This window comes from Sarcophilus harrisii, chromosome 3 (genome assembly GCF_902635505.1).
Source record: "Sarcophilus harrisii chromosome 3, mSarHar1.11, whole genome shotgun sequence".
Lineage (NCBI taxonomy): Eukaryota > Metazoa > Chordata > Mammalia > Dasyuromorphia > Dasyuridae > Sarcophilus > Sarcophilus harrisii.
Window position 1 is genome coordinate 609,113,103 of NC_045428.1, and position 20,492 is coordinate 609,133,594.

Sequence of the window (20,492 nt, forward strand, 5' to 3'; positions counted from 1 at the left end):
GAGGTAAAAGAGGAAAGTTTAAAAGGAGGCGCAAAACCATATCCGGAGAGCACAGATCGGGTGTGCAAGAAACTAAAGGAGAAAAACTGAGCCGGTTAGAAGAAAAACATCAGGGGAGGGGTGGAGGGAGGGAGGGAGGGAAAAATCGCAAAGGTGGTGCAAGGGATAATGTTGAAAAAATTATTTGGTAAAAAAATTATTTAAATAAATAAAGGTAAGAAGAGGAGATATGAGTGTAAGAGGGCGAAAGAAAAAGGGGAAAGGGGAGGAGCCCAGAATGGGAGGAGCGGAAGGAACGGTCAAAGTGGCCTAGAACAGTGTAGGGAGTTTGGACAGACGTGAGTGTGCCAGGAAAGCAGGACAGTAAGAGGAGACTGCGAGGAGAGGAGGAGCCGGAACGGGTGTGTGTGAGGGTTAGGAAAAGGAATTGAGCAAGTGCAGAGGAGGAGCTGGGCCCGAAGGGGGGTGGGGAGGGGGAGAGGAGCAATCCGGGAAAGTGAGTGAGTGTGGGCTGTGGGACGGGAGGTGGCGGTGCGCACGGAGGGGTGCGAGCGTGAGGAGAGAAGGGCGGCCAGGAACGGGGGAGGTGCCAGTTGGTACCGGAGAGGACCCCCGGGAAGAGCCAAAATGGGGAGGGCCACCCGGGAAAGGATCCTGAGCACGGGGGGCGGGGGGGAGGAGGCGACGGGGGAGAGGAGCGGCGGGCAGCGCACAAGGTCCCGGGGACAACTATGGGAGCCGGTAGAAGACGGGAAGAAAAGAGTGAGCGTGCGAGAGAGCCGCGGAAGTTAAGGGGACCTGCAAGCACCGCCTTGGGGAGTGTGCAAGAAAGCATGAGACAGCGCAAATCTGTGCAAAATAGCAGCCCAGGAAAGGGGGAGGCGTATAGGCGAGCGGGCGTGCAAAGGAGCGTGCAAGAGGCCGGGAGGCAGGATAGTTTGGGAGGGAGAGAAGGCAGAAGAGAATTGGGAGCTCGGGTGGGGGCGGGGAGGGCAGGCGAGGGCCTGGGGAGGGGATTGGGGACCCCTGTTTCGCCCCCTTCCCCTGCTGCTCAGGGAGCCCCCCCCTCCTCCGATTAGCCTTGGGGCTCCCCGTCTATGGCTCTGCTATTCTTCCCTCCTCTCCCAGGGACCTGGAGAGGGGGAGGTCGGGGTACATCTTCCCTCCTTTCGCTTGTCCCTCCAGCCCCCCTCCTCCCAGCTTCAGCCATCTCCCCGGGAGGGAGCGGGGTCGCGCGTCTCCCACCCGTTTCTCGCCCCCCCCCCTTTTCGCCCAACGCTGTGGCAACACTGTCCAGTCCCAGCTGCCCCTCCTCTGAGGTGCGCGTGTCCAGTGCGATGACTGTCGGCGGCCGCTTGAGCGAGTGGGAAGCGAGGGGGCAGCCCGGGTCGGGGGGGGGGGAGAGGGGGAGGGCGAGGGGAGCGTCACGTGACATTTGGCCAGCGTTCCGGAGGGGCGGGGCCGGGAGCGAGAGCCCTCCCCGAGGGTCCTCGGTGGGCCGGCCATCACCTCTCCAGGAAGAACTTGAGAGCACGGTCAATGTTCATTCGGTGCCCCACCCGCGTGACGCCTAGGTCCACGTAGTCCTCCTTGGTCAGGGCGGGCAGGTGGGAGCCGTCGATCTCGTGGTCCAGGAAGCGAGCGCGGTGCTCCGCCAGGCCCAACCACTCCAGCCAATCGGCCACGTCGAACTTGGTCCAGAAGCCCAGCGGCTTGGCTCCGAACGGCTTGTCCGGGGGCAAGGAGAGCAGGCGGGTGGGCGACAGCGAGCGGGAGGCCCCGGCCAGCGCCCCGCCCAGGCTCCCCGCCATCCCCGCGTGCGGGGGCACGAAGACGGGAGCGAAGGGGTCCGAGGCGCCCCCAGCCCCTCCGGTGGGCGAGCCTCGGAGGTCGAAGAGGCCGGGATACAGGGGCCCGGAGGGCAGGATGGGCAGAGAAGAGGGCCGGGGAGCCGGGCTGACTTTGTGGTCCGAGGGGGGCAGCAAGGAAGGGCTGGGGGCGCGTCGGAGGAGAGGGGGGCGCATTTCAAAGTCCACGCCCTGCAGGTGGCGGCTGGATGAAGATGAGGACGGCGAGGGCGCCCCGGCGCCGGTTCCCCCAGATGCCGGGGTCACCCCAGACCCTGAGGGGAGCGGTGGCAGCGGCGGCTTGGGCCAGTTCTGGAACAGGCTGCTGACGGGTTTGGAGAGAAGCGAGGACGGGGGGTCATCCGCCAGCCTGGGACACGGACAAATCGGCGGACACGGGGATGAGAGAGAGCGGGAGCGGGGGCGGGGGGGGGGGTTGCGGGGAAGGCGACGAAGGATGCGGAATACGGTGGGGCAGACGGGAAATGAGAGAGGGGCAGCGGAAACGGCGATGGGGGAGGGGAGAAGAACGGAGGGACGGAGAGAATTGGGGGAGGGGGGAGAGACAGACAGACACAGAGACAGAGTGACAGAGACAGACGCAGACACACACACACAGACAGACACAGAGTCCACCCAACAAGGGGCACCCCCGCCCCCGCCCCCGCCCCTGCTCCGTCCCCGCCCCCGCCCCCGCCAGAATCCAGTTCCTCCCTTCCCCTCGAGGCCCCGAGGCCTCAGCCTCCAGCTCACCTTTGCCGTTGCAGGGAGGCAGTGCGGTCATAGCTGGGGCCTCCGTGGTTGTCTCCACCTCCCCCACTGCCTCCTCGGGCCCAGGGCAAGGCCCCGCCGGCCGCGGCGCCCCCAAACTGCTGCAGCTTGGAGCTCAGCTCACTGATGATGCTCGCCTTGACCGTGGCCAGGGCCGAGGGCGGCGGTTGGGACAGGGGTCCGGGCAGCGGGGGCAAGGGAGGTGGGGGCGGGCCTGGCCCTTCCTCCCAGGGTAGCAGCTTTCGGGGCAGGGAGGTCGCTCCCGAGGGGCCTGGCGCCCCGTCGGTGTCGGAGGAGCCCGGCGGCTGGGGGCCTCCGCAGCCGCTCAGGGCCAGCAGGCCGTCGGCGCCCGCCACGGACACCGTGGGGCTGGTGGGGGTGGCCGGATCCCGGAGGCCCCCGCCCGGCCCGGGTCGCAGGGCCCGGCCCCGCAGCTTGGACGGCGTCATCAGCTGCGGGGGATAGGGCGGGCCGACCCCGCCCCCTCCCCCGAAAGCCTGGCCGTCCAGATAAGCCACGTAGGTGTCCAGGAGCTCGGGGCCGCCCCCCCCGCCGCCGCCGCCGCCCCCCCCAACGCCGCCGCCGCCGCCGCCGCCGCTCCCGCCGCCGCCTTCGGCCGACAAGCTGCTCAGCGTGGACGCGCTGCTGATGGTCTCCAGAGGGTGGTCACTGCTGCTGCGGCTGTCCACCTCCTCGATGCCCGAGTCTGTGCCAGGCGGCGGGTCAGGACCCGAGCCCGGGCCAGGGGCCGCGGGGGCTGCGGGGGCGGGCGCCGCGGGAACTTGGGGCCCGGGAACGGGGGGGTCGCCCGGGCCGGGGGCGGCTCCTTGGGTCAGCGTGGCCACCTCGCTGTCGTAGGACGTCAGGCTGGACGCGGTAGAATCCAGCGCCGGGCCGGAGGCCGCCGCGGGGGGAGGGCCCGGGGCCGGGGCCGCGGCGGTGGCAGTGGCTACGGAAGGCGGGTCGGGCAGCGGGGGCGGAGGGCCGGGCGTCAGCGGGGACTCGGGCTTCTCGAAGCTGTTGGAGAACTCCAGGGGCGGGGGCAGCGGTTCCGCAAAGAGAAACTCGCCATCCTCCACGTCCACCGACGGGGCGGGCGGGGGCAGGACTAGCAGGGGCAGCCCGTTCTCCTCCCGGCTCCGGGGGGACGAGGCGGAGGCCTGCGGGGGCCCCGGGGCCGCGTCCTCAGAGGGGACCCCCCGCCCGCCGCCCCGGGGCTCACAGTTCTCCAGGAAGCGCACGTGCAAGGGGAGGCGCTCCGAGTCGTCGGGGCCGCCGCCTCCGCGCCAGCTCTTGGCCGCAGGTGGGAGCGGGCTGGGCTCGGGCCCCAGCTGGAGCAGCAGGGGTCCCACCCCCGGGGGGCCTGGAGGGAGGCGGTGCAGCAGGGAGCGGCGCGCCGCCGGGGGACTCGCAGGCAGGGGCTTCTCCTGGCTCCCGAGCCCAGGCCGGTAGCCTAGCTCCCTCCGCCCTGGCTCGGGGGGCGGGGCGCCCCAGAGGCGCAGCACTGGCTCGTGGTGGGGTAGGGGGTGCGCGTGGTGGGGATGCGGGGGTGGGGGGAGCGGGGCCTCATAGCGGGGCGACGGGGGCCGAGGAGGGGGCTGCGGAAGGCCGCTACCGCCCTCGGAGGACTCCTTCAGCGCCCGCTCTCGGGCTGCCAGAGCCAGCCCGAGGGGCGACGCGGGGTCCAGAGCCTTGCCGGTGAGCGGATGGACTAGTGGGCGCGGGGGCAAGAAGCTGGTGAAGGCACTGACCCCGCCCCCTCCGCCGCCGCCGCCGCCGCCGCCGTAGGCTCGGCCGGGCCCGTAGGCCCCGTAGGCCCCGCCACCGCCCGCCTCCAGGCGCAGGTAGGGCTCGGCCGAGAACATGCCCTCGTCTATGGATTTGGAGTGACGGAGGCGCGGCCCCGGCGCAGCCGAGCCGCCCAGGCCAGCCTCCCCGCCGTCCTCGTCCCCGGCGTCGGTGGACAAGAAGAGGGTGGAGCGCCGGCGGGCCTCGTTCTGCCAGCCCCCCTCCCGCCGGGCCGCCCCCACCAGGGCGGCCCCGAACTGGCTGGTGAAGTCCAGGGTGGCCGGGCCGCTGGGCGAGGGCGGAGCGGGCAGAGGAGATGACGGGGGCCCCGGGGAGGGGGCCGGCACCGGGGAGGCGGGAGAGGGGCCGGCGTCGGCCGGGGCCGGGGGCTCGGCCTCCGTGCTGCTGCCCTGGCTGCTGCGCCCGCTGCTGCTGGTGGACGGGGCTTTGATGATGATGGTGGGGATGGGGATGGAATTCTTCTCGGCCGCCTGCTGCGGGGCGGCTGGCGCCGGGGGCGCCGGGGCTGGGCCCGCCCCCGGGCTGACCTTCTGGGGCTCCCCTTCCACCTTGGTCTGCTTGACCAGGGGGCCTTTGCGACCCCGGCCCGAGCGGGCGGGGACGTACATGGCTGCGCTGGCCGCCCTGGGCGGGAGCTGGAAATAGCGCAGGGCCGGCGCGGGGGATGAGCCCCCGCCGCCGCCGCCGCCGCCGCCGCCGGCGGCGGCGTGGTGCGAGGGGGAGGGCCCGGGGCCGCCGGGAGACGGACTCGGGCCACCGCCCCGCCAGCCCCGAAGGCTGGGCTGGGGGCCCAGGGCCAGGCGAGGCGGGGGGTCGTCCGGGGAGCCCCCGGTCTCCATCTCGGGGGGGTGCGGCGGGTGAGCGTGGTGGGGGTGGGGTGGCGGGGGCGGGGCATGGTGGTGGTGATGGTGCGGGGGATGGTGGTGGGCTGGAGGCAGAACTCCCGGCCCTGCGTGGTAGAGACCCTTATCTCGGCCCGAAGGCCGGGAGTCGGGGAGGGTGGGCCCGTCAAAAGAGGCGGGGGAGGAGGAAGGCAGAGGGCCTCCGCTCCCTGGGTTGAATGCCCCAGCCCGGGGGGAAGGAGTGAGTCGGCCGGAAGAGGAGGACGGGGCTGGCGGGGTGCTGTAAGGGGGCTCGGGCGGGGACGTCGTCGGGGGAGGGGGGATATCTTCCGAGCCCGGGACCGACAGACTTCGGCTGAACTTCATAGCCGGGGGCGTCAGGTACGGCCTGTCATCCTCAGCGGCCCCTGAATGGGCGTGAGTGGAAGGGAGAAGGGTCAGGACTGAGCTCCCACCGGCCTCCAGACCTCCTCGAGGATTAGCCGGAGCGGCGTGGAGGGGACGGGGAGAAAGAGCTGGGCAGTCCCTCCCTTACTCGGCCACTTCCGGGCTCTGGGAATCTTCCCTGTGGGCTTCCCCCTCCACTGGTGCGGATCACAACCCCTCCTGCCTTTAGACGTGGCCGGGCTCGGTGGCGCGCTGGCCAAAGCCAGCCACCACCTGGGGGCCAGCCCTCAGTCTTCGGCCGGGCCTGGGAGCGCAGCCCCACAATCTAGCTCTGGGTTAGTCCGAGCCTCCCCCAGTGAGGCAGGGCTTGAGAACGGCCCTCCTCGCGCCTCCCTTTCCTGCTCGCAACGCAGCAGGACCCGAGGGCAGACCTTACACGGCCCAAATGCCCTGGAAATGGCCGTGGCCGAGTGGGGATCAGGAGGGACCCGGCTTTAAATCCCAGCTCTGGGTGGCCCTGGGCGCGTGAGGGAAACCCCTCTCCCAGACCCAGCTGTGGGCCCCAGGAGGCCGGGGCAGAGCGGTGGGCACTAGGAAATGCAGCTGCCCTGCTTAGGAAAGCAGAGGCCCAGACTGGGCCCAGCAGTGGGACTTTAACTGGCCTGGGGGCAGCTCCAGCAAGCACTGAGACAGATTATGGGGAAGCCCCAGAGGCAAGACCTCTAGGAGGAAGCAATCGGAGACTGCCCGAGGGCAGGGCCGGACCAGTCTTTTATGACTCCTGCTCCTGGCCCAAAAGCTGAGGAAAGTGGCCCCTGCAGGAATGGTCTGTGTCTCCCCCCCAGCATGCCTCGCGTCCGGGTGACCCAGACAGCATCGGAGCTGTCTGGCTGTTTGGAAGCGCTTTACAAACCTCTCCTTCCACCCTCCCGACAACCCTAGTGTGAGGGCTGCCACCATCCCTGTTGTTATCCCCATTGTACAGAGGAGGAGATCGCGAAGGAAAGAGGCCTTCAGCTTCAGAAGGCCAAGTGATCCATCTGGGATCCAACGGTGGCCGGAGGCAGAATTCAAATTCAGCCCCTCTTGAGAAGCCCCAGTCTCTGACCCACTCGTGTCCAGCCCTAGCGGAGAAGCAGCACTGCCTCTCCAGGGGCCGCTTACCAAGCTCTTAGTGGATGGAGGTGGCAGGACCCCCGGAGGAGGTTTGTGCTGGGGAAAGTGGCCGCCATCTTGGGGCAGTCCTGGACCTGACTAACTCGCCTTTCTAACCCATTTGAAGTTTCCTCCCAACAACCCCCTGAGATAAGAGGGGCAAAAAAGTGACCACCCTCATTTTACAGAAGGAGAGCAGGGAAAGGAGGCTCCATGATCACGCAAGGCCAGCCCCCGGATCTGGGGACGAGGGAAGAAGGTGGCTCTTGGCTGCGGTAAGGTAACCGCCGACCCTCCACCCAAGGTGGGGCCCCATGCAGCACTTACCAATGGACTTCTGTCGAAGCATGAGACCAGGTCCGGGGGGCAGGTAAGATGGCCGTTCGTAACTAGGCTGGGATCGGTGGTGGGGATCAAAGCTGGACTGGGTAGGCGGCAAGGGCAGGGAGAGAGAACAGGCAACAAGGAGGGAAGTTAGTCGGGATTCCCTCCCTCCGGCGCCCTCCCAACTTTCCGTCCCTTCCCCCAAGGCTGTAGGGAAGGATCTTGGGTCCCAGATCTGTCACACGGAACTCTCCCCTCGGTGGGCAGTGTGCAAAGAGATGCAAAGAGTTGACAACTGGCCACCAGAGCATCTTGGGCTGTGAAATGTCTGAAAGATCCTATAGAGGGGGAGGGGAGGGGAGGGGGAGGTGGCCACAAGGCCCACGTTTGTGTAGTGATTCTGGGGCCACCCACTGTATCTTTCTTACTCAGGACAATGGGGATAATGACCCCCCCGTAAGCATTTACCTCTCATGGTTGTGAGGAGGATCCAATGAGAAGCAAACCTGAGCGATCCGCCACGCTAGTTACTATTATTGTATTTGTTTGGGACGGGACCTGGGGTTTCAATGGCACGGGGAACCCCCTTTGCAATTTAGTCTCAGGGAGTTTCCTGGGAGCGCCCAGAAGCCAAAGCTCACGCCAGTCTTTGTGACTCACTGGCCAGCCCTTGACCACACTGCCCCAGGACTCGGGCTTAAGGTGAGCCTTCTGGCAAGGGAGCTGGCTTCTGAGCTGTACTGGTTGGGAGGACTCAGCCCTTCCAAGCATGCTTAGTGCCCTCTTGAGTAGAAGAGCCAGGCCTGACCTGTGTGGGTGAAAGGAGCTCCCTCATCGGGAGATCAACACACCAAGGAGATCATCGGCCTGCTCCGCCCCACCCCAAATGGTTTGTAAATCAACCTCCTCTCTACAGGCCTTTGAGGTAAAGTGTGGAGAGAATCAAATTATTTTACGGATCAGGAAAGCGAGGCCCAGAGGGGCTAAGTGAATTTCCCATGGTTAAGTGGCTAGTAAAGGTCAAGATCTCGATTCAACCCCAGCTCTCATCTAAAGTCCAAAGTCCACTCTTGACCCCTTGAGGAAGGGGAGAGATGAATGCTTCAAGGTCTTCCTTGGAAACTGGTCGCTTGGGAATAAGGAGCATCATGCATCAAAGATTCCGAGCTAGGAGGACCCTCTGAAGGCAAGTCTGACTCCCTCATTTTACAGAGGAGGAAACAGGCCAAAGTGGAAAGGGATCTGTCCCAGGTCACACTGGTAATAAAGGGCAAGATTTGAGCCCCTGTCCTCTGAATCAAAAATTCATTGTCCTTTCCCTGAGCCAAGCAGTTAGTCACATAACTAATTGGAATCGGAAAATTGGAAATTAAGATTTCTATCAAGAATAGTTCACAGCTCTTCACCAAATTTTGTCTTTGTCCCAAGGAAAAGTTCAACAGAGATTGCAGGTAGGGCAAGGGAGGGAGAAAAGCCCTGTTCACATACTGTCCAGTAAAGACAAAAAGGTATCAATAAAAGGGAAACCAAAGGGCCAACCCATCCCACTGGCTTCCTTTTTTGGAAAGGGTCATGGAACTGGTGGCTAGAAGGAATATCTGGATAGAATTTGCTTAGTTTTGCAAAACATTTGATAGTGTTTCATGGATTTCACGTGGAAAAGATGGCGAGATGTGGGTTAGATGATAATGCGATTAAATAGCTGCATACTTGGCTGAATGGTTTGTCTTCCAAGAGCGATCATTTAAGCTTTGCTGTCAGTTTGGAACAAGGTTTCCAGTGAAGTGCTCGAAGGATCTGAGTTTGGTCCTGGGCTGGTTACCATTTTCACCAAAGACTTGACTTAATGGTATCCTTATCAGATCTTCAGATGACACAAGAATGAGTGTGAGCCAATATTTTGGCTAAGAAGATCTAAAACGGTCTTAACAGGGTAGGAGGAAGGGCTGACTCCTAGAAGTTCTCTTTTCATGGGAGAACTTCTTTTAATAGGGAGTTAATGGAGCTTTTAATGAGAAGAAATGGAAAGGACTTCATTTTCAGAATTCTGTTTTTGATGTCTTAAGAGAAGACCTGGCTAGATATCGGACGGCTTAAACAGGGTCTAATCTCAGAAAAAAAACCGGGGTACCGCGAGGCTGATTAGAAGAGTCCAGAAATACCAGCCCCTGATCAGAGCCTCTCGGAAACCTAGTGGTCAGTTCTGGACATTACAGTTTAGAATGGACATTGGTGCTGGATCGGATTTCGGAATGATGGAGGGCTTCAAGTTCAGGCTATCTGGATTACTGGAAGGAAAGAGGATGCTGGGTTTGGAGAAGACATATGCTGGGGCAGGAGAGAAATGGGGAATGACTGGCCAGTAGAAGAAGGCTTGTAATCCAAGAGGGCAGGACCAGGGACTTAGGTAAACATGGGAGAGGATGATTTAGGCTTGACATCAGAAACAACTTTCCAAGAAGGAGGGCTGTCCCCAGATGGAAGGACTGCATCAGGAATAGTGGGTCCTTCCTTGGTGGAAGGTTTTCAGGAGAGGCTGGAGGACCATTGTTGAGGGTGTGATAAGAGGGCTGTTTCAGGTTCGATTAGATGACTTCTGGGGTCCCTTAGAATTCTGGGATTCTGTGGATTTTGGCAAGTACTTCCTCCCTTCATAGTCCTCACACTCCTTATTTCACCAGGCTGTAATGAACTATTTCTAGCCATATGAAAATATGCTCCAAATCATTATTAATCAGAGAAGTGCAAATTAAGACAACTCTGAGATACCACTACACACCTGTCAGATTGGCTAAATGACAGGGAAAGATAATGCAGAATGTTGGAGGGGATGTGGGAAAACAGGGACACTGATACATTGTTGGTGGAATTGTGAACACATCCAGCCATTCTGGACAGCAATTTGGAACTATGCTCAAAAAGTTCTCAAACTGTGCATACCCTTTGATCCAACAGTGTTACTACTGGGCTTATACCCCAAAGAGATAGTAAAAAATGGAAAGGGCCCTGTATGTGCCAAAATGTTTGTGGCAGCCCTGTTTGTAGTGGCCAGAAGCTGGAAAATGAATGGACGGCCATCAATTGGAGAATGGTTGGGTAAATTGTGGTATATGAATGTTATGGAATATTATTGTTCTGTAAGAAACTACCAGTAGGATGAATACAGAGAGGCTTGGAGAGACTTACATGAACTGATGCTAAGCGAAATGAGCAGAACCAGGAGATCATGATATATTTCAACAACCATATTGTATGAGGATGGATTCTGATGGAAGTGGATTTCTTCGACAAAGGGAAGATCTAACTTAGTTCCAATTGATCAAGGATGGACAGAAGCAGCTACACCCAAAGAAAGAACACTAGGAATGAATGTAAACTGCTTGCATTTTGGTTTTTCTTCCCGAGTTATTTCTACCTTCTGAATCCAATTCTCCCTAAGCAACAAGAGAACTGTTCGGTTCTGCACACATAGATTGTATCCAAGATCTACTGTAACCTCTTTAACATGTATAGACCTGCTTGCCATCTCGGGGAGGGGGTGGAGGGAGGGAGGGGAAAAATCGGAACAGAAGTGAGTGCAAGGGACAATGTTGTAAAAAAAAAAAATTACCCTGGCATGGGTTCTGGCAATAAAAAGTTATTTAAAAAATTGGGGGGAAAGCCAAAAAAAACCCAATAAAGCAATATATTTTTCCCCATCCCCCTTCTGTTGACCCTCATAAGGGGTGGGCTTGAGACCCTCTGTCATCCAGGCTGCCTCTTTGGACACTCTCCATTATCAGTTTTCTTCCTAAAATGTAGCACCCGGAACAAAGCAAAACATCCCAGATAGAATCTGACCAGGGCAGAAGGGAGCAGAGTGATTGTCTCCCTGGTCCTAGAAACTGGGCCTTGGCGTTAGTGGCAGTAGCTTTCTTGGCAGCCATCTTATTTCTTTAACTACTATCACACTTGTGGCCCTCCAGACTCCCCAGAGGTCTTTCAAACTCCTGTCTAATCCGCCTTTCTCTGTCCCATGCTTGTGAAGTAGATTGTTTTGAACCCAAGCATAGAGATTTGCATTGAACCCCATATGTCGGGGTCAGCCTCGGGCCGGGGAAATCTGTTGGATCATGACTGGCATTCAGTATGTTGGCGGCTTCTGCCGGCTCGGGGTCATCCTTGAGCTCACTCTCTGGGGCTCACTTTCCCTACCTGTATAAAATGAAAAGGTTGATTATATTGCCGGCACCGAATCTATTCTGTCCTTCAGCTCTGTTCCTCCCCAAAGCCAGACAGGATCGGGTATTTTCTTCACAAACAATGGCACCGAGCCACTGGTGACATGCCAGCCTCCTAGAGGCTGGGCTGGGCGGGACCTTTCAAGGCTTTTCAATCCCAACCGGGATTGTCCTGCCTGCGATCATTTGAACCTCAATGACTGTGAACTCACTACCTTTCAAGGCAGTCGATCACACTTCTGGAAAGCTGTGTTGTGCTTTTGATCGTGACTCTCCCTCCCCCACTGACAAGTCTCAAGTCACTGTTGCCTTGGTAAATAAAAACTACAAAGGCCCACCCTGATCTGGCTCCCACTGCCCTTGGCTGGTCCCACGGTCCGGTTTTTAGAGCTCATTCCGCCTACTCCTGCTTCCGCACCATCCGCCAGCCTCTGCAATGCCCTCTTCAGAGAATCCCACACCTAGAACTGGATCTTCAGAGGCCATCCAGTACATTTAGAGAGGAAGCCCAGGGAGGCAGAGGCCTTTGCCTAAACGGGAAGCGTTGGACGCAAGATGGCAATCGGGTCCTCGGCTCCTCTTGGGGCTTCCCTACTTCATCCCCATGAGCTTTCTCTCTTTTGTCAAGGTTCCACTCTGATCTCCTGCTTGCAGGAAGCTTCCCCTGATTCCCCTACAGAGCTGACTAACTTCCTCCTCGGAACAGGGCAAAGGGACCCTCTGCTCCCCTCTTGGTGTCTGACTCTACCTTGTAACACTGTTGCTTGCGCACATATCTAGAGATACATTTGTATACATGTGCCCAGATCCCTATACATTTGTATATGTATCTAGCCATGGATACATTATCTACTATTTGGGCATTAATGCGGGTGTACACGCATGCAGGCTTGGGTACATTTGTATCCCTGCTCCCCTGATTAGACCGTTGCTCCCCTGGTAGAATGAAGCTCCCTGAGATCAGGCACTAGACCATTTTCCCTCTGTCTTTCTTCACTCTCCCTTCATTCAGCATTCAGTAAGTGTTACGTTAAGAGCCTATGAAGCCTGGAGCTGGTGGGGAGAGGGCGTGGAGATGGGGTAGCTTTTCTCTCAGTATCTGATGGGGGAGGAGACCCTGTCTGGCTCCAGAGGGAAGCCTGGGAGAAGCACAAAGAGCTCCATCCAGGCCGAGTGTCAGGAAGACTTGGGAGCTGGCCAGGGTGAAATAAGCTGCCCCTCCCCGCAGGACTCCAAGCTGTGGCTGAGGGACTTTTTCTGGAGAGGGGACTCTGCGGGGTCAGGGTGGGCTTAAATGCCTCAGAGATCCGTGGTTCTGCGAAGTCGTGGCAACTAAACCCTGGGGGCCTACAGAGATGATGACGGGGTTCCTGCTCTCAAGGCTGGCTTCTATTAAAATGTGAGCTTGAGAAGCAAGGACCATCTCCCGGTTTCCATTTGTTCCCTCAGTCGGTGCTTCATGTTTCATTCATCCAAGGAACTTAACATTCTGCTGGGGGTGTGGGGGAGGAGGAGAACACTATGATCACCGAGAAAGAACAATAGAATGAGTACAGGGTGATTTCAGGGAGGTGAGACACCGACAATGGGGGGAAGCAAGAGAGACTTCTTGAAGGAGGTGGTGCTTGAGCTGAGTCTGGAAGGGAGACCGAGATAAAGAGGGAGAGCATTCCAGGCACAGAGCACATCTTGGGCAAAAGCCTGGAGGTAGGGAGGTGCCTCATATAAGGTAGCAACACCCCCAGTTTAACGTGGGACATTTAATAAATATCAATGAGATGAAACCTACCCCCCCCCCCCACTTATCCTGCTAGTTTTGTCAAATAGGAGCCTTTCATTCCTTGTTTAAATGACAAAAATTGTAGCTAGTCTCTAAGAGTTCTTTCTCTTCTGACTCTTCCTGGACTTGATTCCTGGCCTACCTTGTTTGGGAGTCCTGACTGTGGCCCTGAACCTTCTATTGTCAGGGGCTCGGTTTCTCATCTGTGAAAGGGAAGGGCTCAGACTTGATGGTTTTTAAAGCCCCTTTCCAGTCTAACAATTATTCTATAAGATAATGTAACAGCAGGGGTCTGGGCCCCTTCAAAGAGACGTGGGAAGGGTAGTGAAATGAGAAAGGAAAAGGCTCTATTGGAGTGCTGAAACCTCCCCAAAGAATATTGAAAGGACAAAAAGAAAAAAGACATTAGGGGGAAAAGCAGGCAAGAAGTGTCCCCAAAGTAGACCTGAGAAGTCGAGGAGAACAGGGAGTATAGACTTACCGTTCCCTGAGGCAAAAATCAGGGAGGACTTGGGGACTGGTGGGGGGGGGGGGCAGGCGGGGCCAGGTGGGATCCCTACCCCCAGTGCCAGGGGACGCCCAGGGAGGGGAGGGCTGATGTCAGAGCCTGAGAGAGACAATGGAGATGAGATTATGGTGGTGAGGTGAAATTGGGGGATCCTTGTGGAGGAGGGAACGAGGATGGGGACAATTTGGGCACAATTCAGAGTAGAGGGAGCTAGGGACAGATACGTGAAAAAAGGCAGGGCATAGATGGAGAGAGCAGAGATTGGGGGGCAGACCCATGAGAGTAAAAGGGGCAGATTGAGAAGAGCCCAGGTGAAACCGAGCCAGACAAATTGAGAAGAATTTATAATTGGGACAGAGCTCCCGAGGAAGAGAGAAAGGGGGATTGAAGAGAGGTAAATGAGAAAGGAATAGACAAATTGGTCTTAGGATAAGGGTACTCTCTCTGCACAGAGCTCAAAGGGTAAGATTGAGGAGAGACAGACAGACCAAATGGCAAGACAGACTGGGATGAGGAACAGACAGATCGAAGGGGAGGATAATTGGCTAATTAGTACAGAGTTTAAAGTGGAAGGAGGATGGGATGAAAAAACACCAATGGAAGAAGACAGATTGAGACTAGAGAGGGAGGGAGGAGGGGAGGGAAGAGGAGGTAAGAAAGACTCAAGGCAAACAACTTTCTCTCCCTCTGTGTATGTGTACGTATGTGTTTGTCTGTCTCTCCCTCCCTCCCTCCCTTTCCAGAAGCAGCAAGGGGGAAGAAAGAAGAAGTGGAGAAAAAATAGGAACAGATGGAAAGACTGAGGGGAACAAACAGAGGAACTGATGGGAAGACAGACTGAAGGGGTACAAGCTGAAGAAGGACAGACTAAATGAAAGGAGCAGGCAACCTCATGGACAATTGACCACATCTAAAATAGGATTTAGATTTTTGGACTATGGCTGTGGTAGCATATTACTGTGCTGTAAAAAAAGATAAATAGGATGGTTTCGGAAAAACTTGGGATGATTTACATAAACTGATGCAAAGTGAAGTGAGCAGAACCAGGAAAACAGTGCAGACTGTAACAATATTGTACAACAATCCACTGGATTGTTGACTTCTTGACTTCCCTATTCACTGTTTTCAGCAATACAATGATCTAATATAGTTCTGAAAGACTTCCAGGGAAAAATGTTGTCCACCTCCAGAGAAAGAACTGATGGAGTCTGAATGTGAATCAATGCACACCTTTAAAAGATTTTTTGGGTCTTTTGCAACACAGCTAATATGGAAATATGTTTTGCATGACTGCATATATATACATATATTCTATATCAAATAACTTATCTTCACAAGATGGAAAGAGGGAAGGGAGGGAGAAAATCTGGAATTAAAAAATTAAAAATATTAAAAGATGTTTTTACATGTAATTGGGGAAAATATATATATATTTTAAATAACAGGTTCCAAGTCAGGAATGGTAATTCACATGACAAAAATTAGTAATGACATATTTGCTTGCTATCTTACAAATCTTAGCAAAAGGGCTTTAAATTTAAAAAGAATGGGGAAACGGGAAAATTCCCTATATATAGCGACCAAATTTGATACTGTAGAGAATAGCTACAAGGAAGGAGGAAGGGGAGTAGCAGTTGAGACACCCAGAAATTCACAGGAGATACAGTACAAGAAAAAAGCTAGTAGTAAAACTCATTATCTCAAATATCTACACACAAATAACCAAAGTAGGCATCAAACAAGATGAACTGGAGATTTTAATACAAGAAGACATATATGATCTAAGTATCACTGAGTCTTGGTGGGAAGAGACACATGATTGGAATATACCTCTGTCTTTATTTAAAAGAAACAGGACAGTTAAAAGGATGTGGGGAGGGATAGCATTGTATATGAATAAGATAAACTAGGAAATTCAGGAGGACAAGTGTGATGGAGAACATTGGGGTAAAAAGCAATAGATGGAGAAAGTAATTTTTTTCCCTTTAATACACTGAATAGAAAAAAAAAATAGGTGAGCTCAAGAAACAGATCACTAACCTGGCACAGAGGTACCATATGCTTGTGAAAGTTCATTTATCCAGACATCAGTTAAATATATGCCAGCCCAAAACACAACGAACAAATCATTTTTTACTTGTTTTAGGAATAATTTCCTTCATCAAAATGCATAAAACCAACAAGGTGAGCTTTTTTCTAGGTTTGATTCTCTCTAAACATCGAGAAACTGGTTGCTGAGGTAGAAATGCTAGGCACTTTTGAGCAGAAGTATCAAAAAGACAACTTGGGAACACAATACTCCCCAGTATCGCCCAACCAGATTAAAATGATGTTGAGTTATTGAATAACATGAATTTAAAATAGATTAGAACAGATAATTAATATGGATCTTTCTAAGTAGGCATGCAGTCCACTGGGATCCTCAGGTAGGGTTTAGTGGCCCCTTTCTGTATTTGAGTTTAACTCCCTGAACTAGAGGGTTTTTAACTAAAGATAGAGAAGAAAGTCAAGTCTCATTTGTTATATACCCTATATATGGAAGAGCAGAGTTTTTTTTTTTTTTTTTTTAAGTACAGAAGAAAGAGAAGTAAGAACCTGTTTGACTAAAATTCTACAGGAGAAGTCAGTCCAGGAAGGATGGGAGGTAATTCTAAAATGAAATCCTAATGAAATGAGAAACTATTTGAATGAAGAGAAAAAATAGGAATTATCTGAAGAGATTGACATGGTAGAATAGAAAATTCATGAGTAATTTAGGTTTAAAAGGAGGCATGAACAAGAGGAAGTAAGAGTATGTATTTGAGGATGAATATAAAGGCATAGCTAGGGCCTATAAAAATCACACTGGAAATGGTAAAGCCCAGAATGCTCTGAGACGGATGCATACAACAAAAGATACTTTGTTTCCAGTTATATTAGGAGAAAGGGCATGAAGTTCAAGGTAAATGGTACAGTTGTAACAACAGAGAAGGCAGAGCTGCCTAATTCTTATTTCATCTCTGTTTTCTCTGCTAAGGAGAATGACCTTTGGATTAGAAAGGACACAACACAATTTCCTAGCGGGGAGCTGCCATGCAATAAGACTAGGAAAGACTGAGAAAGAACCTTACTGTCCTTGACAAGTTCTGGTCACCTGGCCTAGAGGAACAATGTTCTCGGGCTCCCAGTGCCCATTTGGGCCCGGTCCTGTGTTGTTTTTAAACCATTTTGTATTCCAAATTATATCAATATACAAGCGTCAAATATAATGTATCTGACTGGCTGATGAGATCGATACAAGCTTAGGAGGTTCTACCGCAGATCAGGCACAAGTAGTTCTTTGAACATTTGGAGTGCAACAGTAACATAGAGCAGTCAAGAAAGCGAATGCATTGAGTTGAATTAAGACTTGGATCCATTCCCCAGGTGATAAGTGGTCAAAGGATACAAACAGGCCTTTGTCAGAGGGAGAAATCAAAGCTAGCTAGAGTCACATGAATGCTCTGAATCACTAGTGATGAGAGAAACGCAAGAAGAGAAATTTCAAAACTCTGAAGTAAAACACCTCACACCTGTCAGAAATGACATGTTGGAGGGGACTGGGGGAATGGGGATGCTAAGGGACTGTTGGTGGGGTTGTGAACCGCCCGCTCATTCTAGAGAACAATTTGGAACTCTGCCCAAAGGGCCATCAAACTGAGCGAACCGTTTCATCCAGCAATAAATACCACAACTGAGTCTGTATCCCAAAGAGACCAAAGGGAAAGGACCTGGACAGATTTATAGTAGCTCTTTTATCGGCAGCAGAGAATTGGAAATCGAGAAGATGCTCATCGATTGGGGAATGGCCAAGCTAATTGAGGATTGGGACAGAGTGCTTTGTGCAAGAGTCGGGTTTCAGAAGAACATAAAAGATCTGTGTGAACTGAAGTGAAGTGAGAACTGGGAGGTGCAGTATTAGAGCATTGTGGGAAGAATGATCAACTGTGAGAGACTCGGCTACTCGGATCAATACAATGATCCGAGACAATTCCAAAGGACTCATGATGAAAGGTTACTGTTGCCCTTCAGAGACAGAGCTGTTGAACTCTGCAGACTGAAGGAGACTTTTCTCTCTTTTTAAAATCTTGCTTTTCAAAATGCGACTAATATGAAAATGTTTTCAATGTATGATTGATATATTGCTTGCCTTCTCCATGGGTGGAGTAAGGAGCATAAAGAGGGAGAAAGAATCTGGAGCTCATAATTTAAGGATGTTAAAAAAAATAAATTTTAAATGAGGAAGAGGGAAGAAAAATATCGCTTTCAGGAATAAGGAAGCAAGCGTCTCCTCGGATCTTTTGAAAGCTAACATTCATATGACATTTTAAAGTTTACAAAGCACTTCAAACCTCTCCCATTTTATCCTCATCCCAACGGTGGGGAGTAGATGCTATTATCCCCATTTAACAGACGAGGGAACTGAGGCAGGGGTCACTAGTAAATAATCTGTGACCAAATTCGAGGTCACTTCTTTCTGTCCCCAAATCCAGAGCTCTATCCCTCCATGACTCCCGTCCTGGTAAATCTCAGCTGGAGTATCGGGTTGGTTACGGCTACCCCGGTTTCACAAAGTGGGACGTCCGTCCAGGGCGAGCGGGAGTCCCGGTTTGTGCTGACTGGCTAGGGGAAGCGGGCCGGCTTAGCTTGGGGGAGAAAAGGTTCTGGGTGGACGAGCTGGACGTCTTCAGAGGGGCGGGAAGCTGTGATGCAGAAGGCCGGGAAGACCTGGTCCGTCCGGTACCAAGAGCCGGAACCGGCAGAGGAGAGGCCCGAAGGGACAACGGAAGCTCGGGGGAAAGCCCCAAAGGCAGAGGCTGCTTGGGAAGTGGCTGAGGACCAGAAGCTGGGGGCGGGGTGGGGAGGGCGGAGCTCTTGTTCTGGCCTGGGAGACACTGGCCTCCTGAGGGCCCTTCCGGGGCTAAAGGGCTGTAACAGTGTGATAGACAGAGGAACTGAAAAGGACAGACGGATGGAGGAGGGGCTGAGGGGGGAGAGGTTGGGGGGAGGGGCTGAGAGGGGAGAGGCTGAGGGGGGAGGGGCTGAGAGGGAGAGGCTGAATAGGGGAGGGGGAACGAGAGCGGATTGGCAGGAGGAGGGGGCGAAGCTGGGGAAGTAGTAATCAAAGAATCGTTTCCCGACTCGAGGCCTCCAACCAATCAGACCGCGGCCCCGGATGGTGACGTCACCAGCTGCCGGGTGATTTGGGGGGCAGTAAGGGTCGCGCGCACACCTCGGCCCGCGCCATCTGGCGCCTCGCGCAGACTCAGGAGGGCTAAGGGTTCTTCAGCAAGTGTGCGAAGAAGGAAGCGCCAGGTGCGAGCTCGAGGCGGCCGCAAAAAAAGCGGGAAAGGAGTGGAAGGGGAGAGGAGGGGGTGGGTGGAGCCGGAGAGGCCAGAGACCCTGCGGGAGATCGGGGGAGGGGCCGGGAGGCGCGATCTGCCCCCCAGGGGAGCCCGCAGCCCCCGCGCCGCTTCCGGACAAGGAGCCGCCCCTCCCCTCGGAGGGGGGGGGAGGATCATAGCCGGGTGGGGGCCCCTCATCTCTTCAGAGTCCGGGCCGGGGTCTCCTACTTGAACGTGGGGCCCTGAGGCGGTGATTCCTGGCAGCCACAGCGGGGTCGGTGCCCGTTAAAGACCTACGCCTCCAGGGCCTCGGGAGGGAAGGGGTGGGGGATGGGAGAGGCGAAGGAGCCCACGCCCGGGAGCAGGAAGACCGGAGCCCCAATCCTGCCACAAACACTTGCGCGGTGACCCCGAGCGAGTCTTCCACCTCTGGCCCGCCCAGAGCCCCCACCGTCCACCTTAGCATCCTATCCCTCTCCTCCCGTCCCAGCCAAGCCCGTGCTCTTTTCCGCCTCCGTCAATCTGGTTTGTCACCGTGGCTTCGCTTGATCGGTTCTTTCCAAAGTTATCGATGACGCTAACGGCCTCCTCTCCCTGCCCGTCCCCAGCCTGGCTCCCCTCCGGGCTTCTGGGATCCCTCCCCTCCTGGTTCTCTCCTTCCCCGGCCCAGCCCCTCTCCCCAGCCTTCTTGGCCGGCCCACCATCCGCCCTGGGCGGCCAGGTCTGTCCTGCACCCCCCCCCCCCGCCCCACGCTCCATCGCCTCCTCCCTGCTGCCTTCCAGATCCCCGGTCTATCTCTGGGGCTCAATGGCACGGGCGGCTGCCTGCTGGATCGTTCAAACTGGGTGTCCCGGAGCCATCTCGGAGGCAGCACCTCATGGCCTCATCCTCCAGACGCAGCTTTTCCAAAGCTCCCTATTCCTGTGGAGGTCCATGACCTTGCCCGCTCCTGGACTCCCCACTTTGCTTCATGGTCCAGCATCCCTTAGTTTGCCCTGCACAGCCTCTCCAGGCTCCCGTCTTAGTTCTCCTTCTTGCCTCTTGTTCGGCCTCCTTCTGCCCCAGTGCCAAAGTCTCCTTTCTAAGCACGTGGCACTCCCTGGCTTGGTCATGCCAGGACTTCCTAGTCTAGGATCCCAAACCAAGTCCTCCGGCCCTATCCTCAGTTTCCCGTCTCCAAAAGGTCTTCTCTCTGTTCTTCCCAGAGGAGCCTCCCTTTCTCTCTGCGCCCTCCTCTCTGCCTCTTCAGAGACTCCTGGTAGCCCTTCTCCACAAATTCTTTCTTGCCCCCTCAGAATGCCAAGTGCCCTAGGATACTGCGTCCGGCTCCATCTTTATTTTCCTTAGAGTTTATTCCACGGGCCCTGACATGTTGTCTCCCTCCAGGGTCGAAATGAAAGCCCTTTGCAGGGAGGGAGGCTGCAGCCATTGCCTTGGCATCCCTAGCCACTTCCACAGAGGCCAGCATGCAGCAGGTGCTGAATT

At 55.6% G+C, this 20,492-nt stretch overlaps 1 protein-coding gene across 1 annotated transcript in view; it reads right to left on the bottom strand.

Annotated features, from left to right (window-relative positions):
• Positions 1 to 794: 794 nt before the first annotated feature.
• The window catches only part of SHANK1 (SH3 and multiple ankyrin repeat domains 1), a 44,541-nt gene continuing 24,843 nt past the window's right edge, over positions 795 to 20,492 (bottom strand). The window contains exons 11-13 of the mRNA XM_031961835.1: positions 7,139 to 7,235; positions 2,601 to 5,676; positions 795 to 2,217 (exon numbers count right to left, since the gene is read on the bottom strand). Of these exons, the coding sequence (XP_031817695.1) occupies positions 1,506 to 2,217; positions 2,601 to 5,676; positions 7,139 to 7,235 (3,885 nt within the window). The 3' untranslated portion in view covers positions 795 to 1,505. The remainder of the gene's footprint in view (positions 2,218 to 2,600; positions 5,677 to 7,138; positions 7,236 to 20,492) is intronic.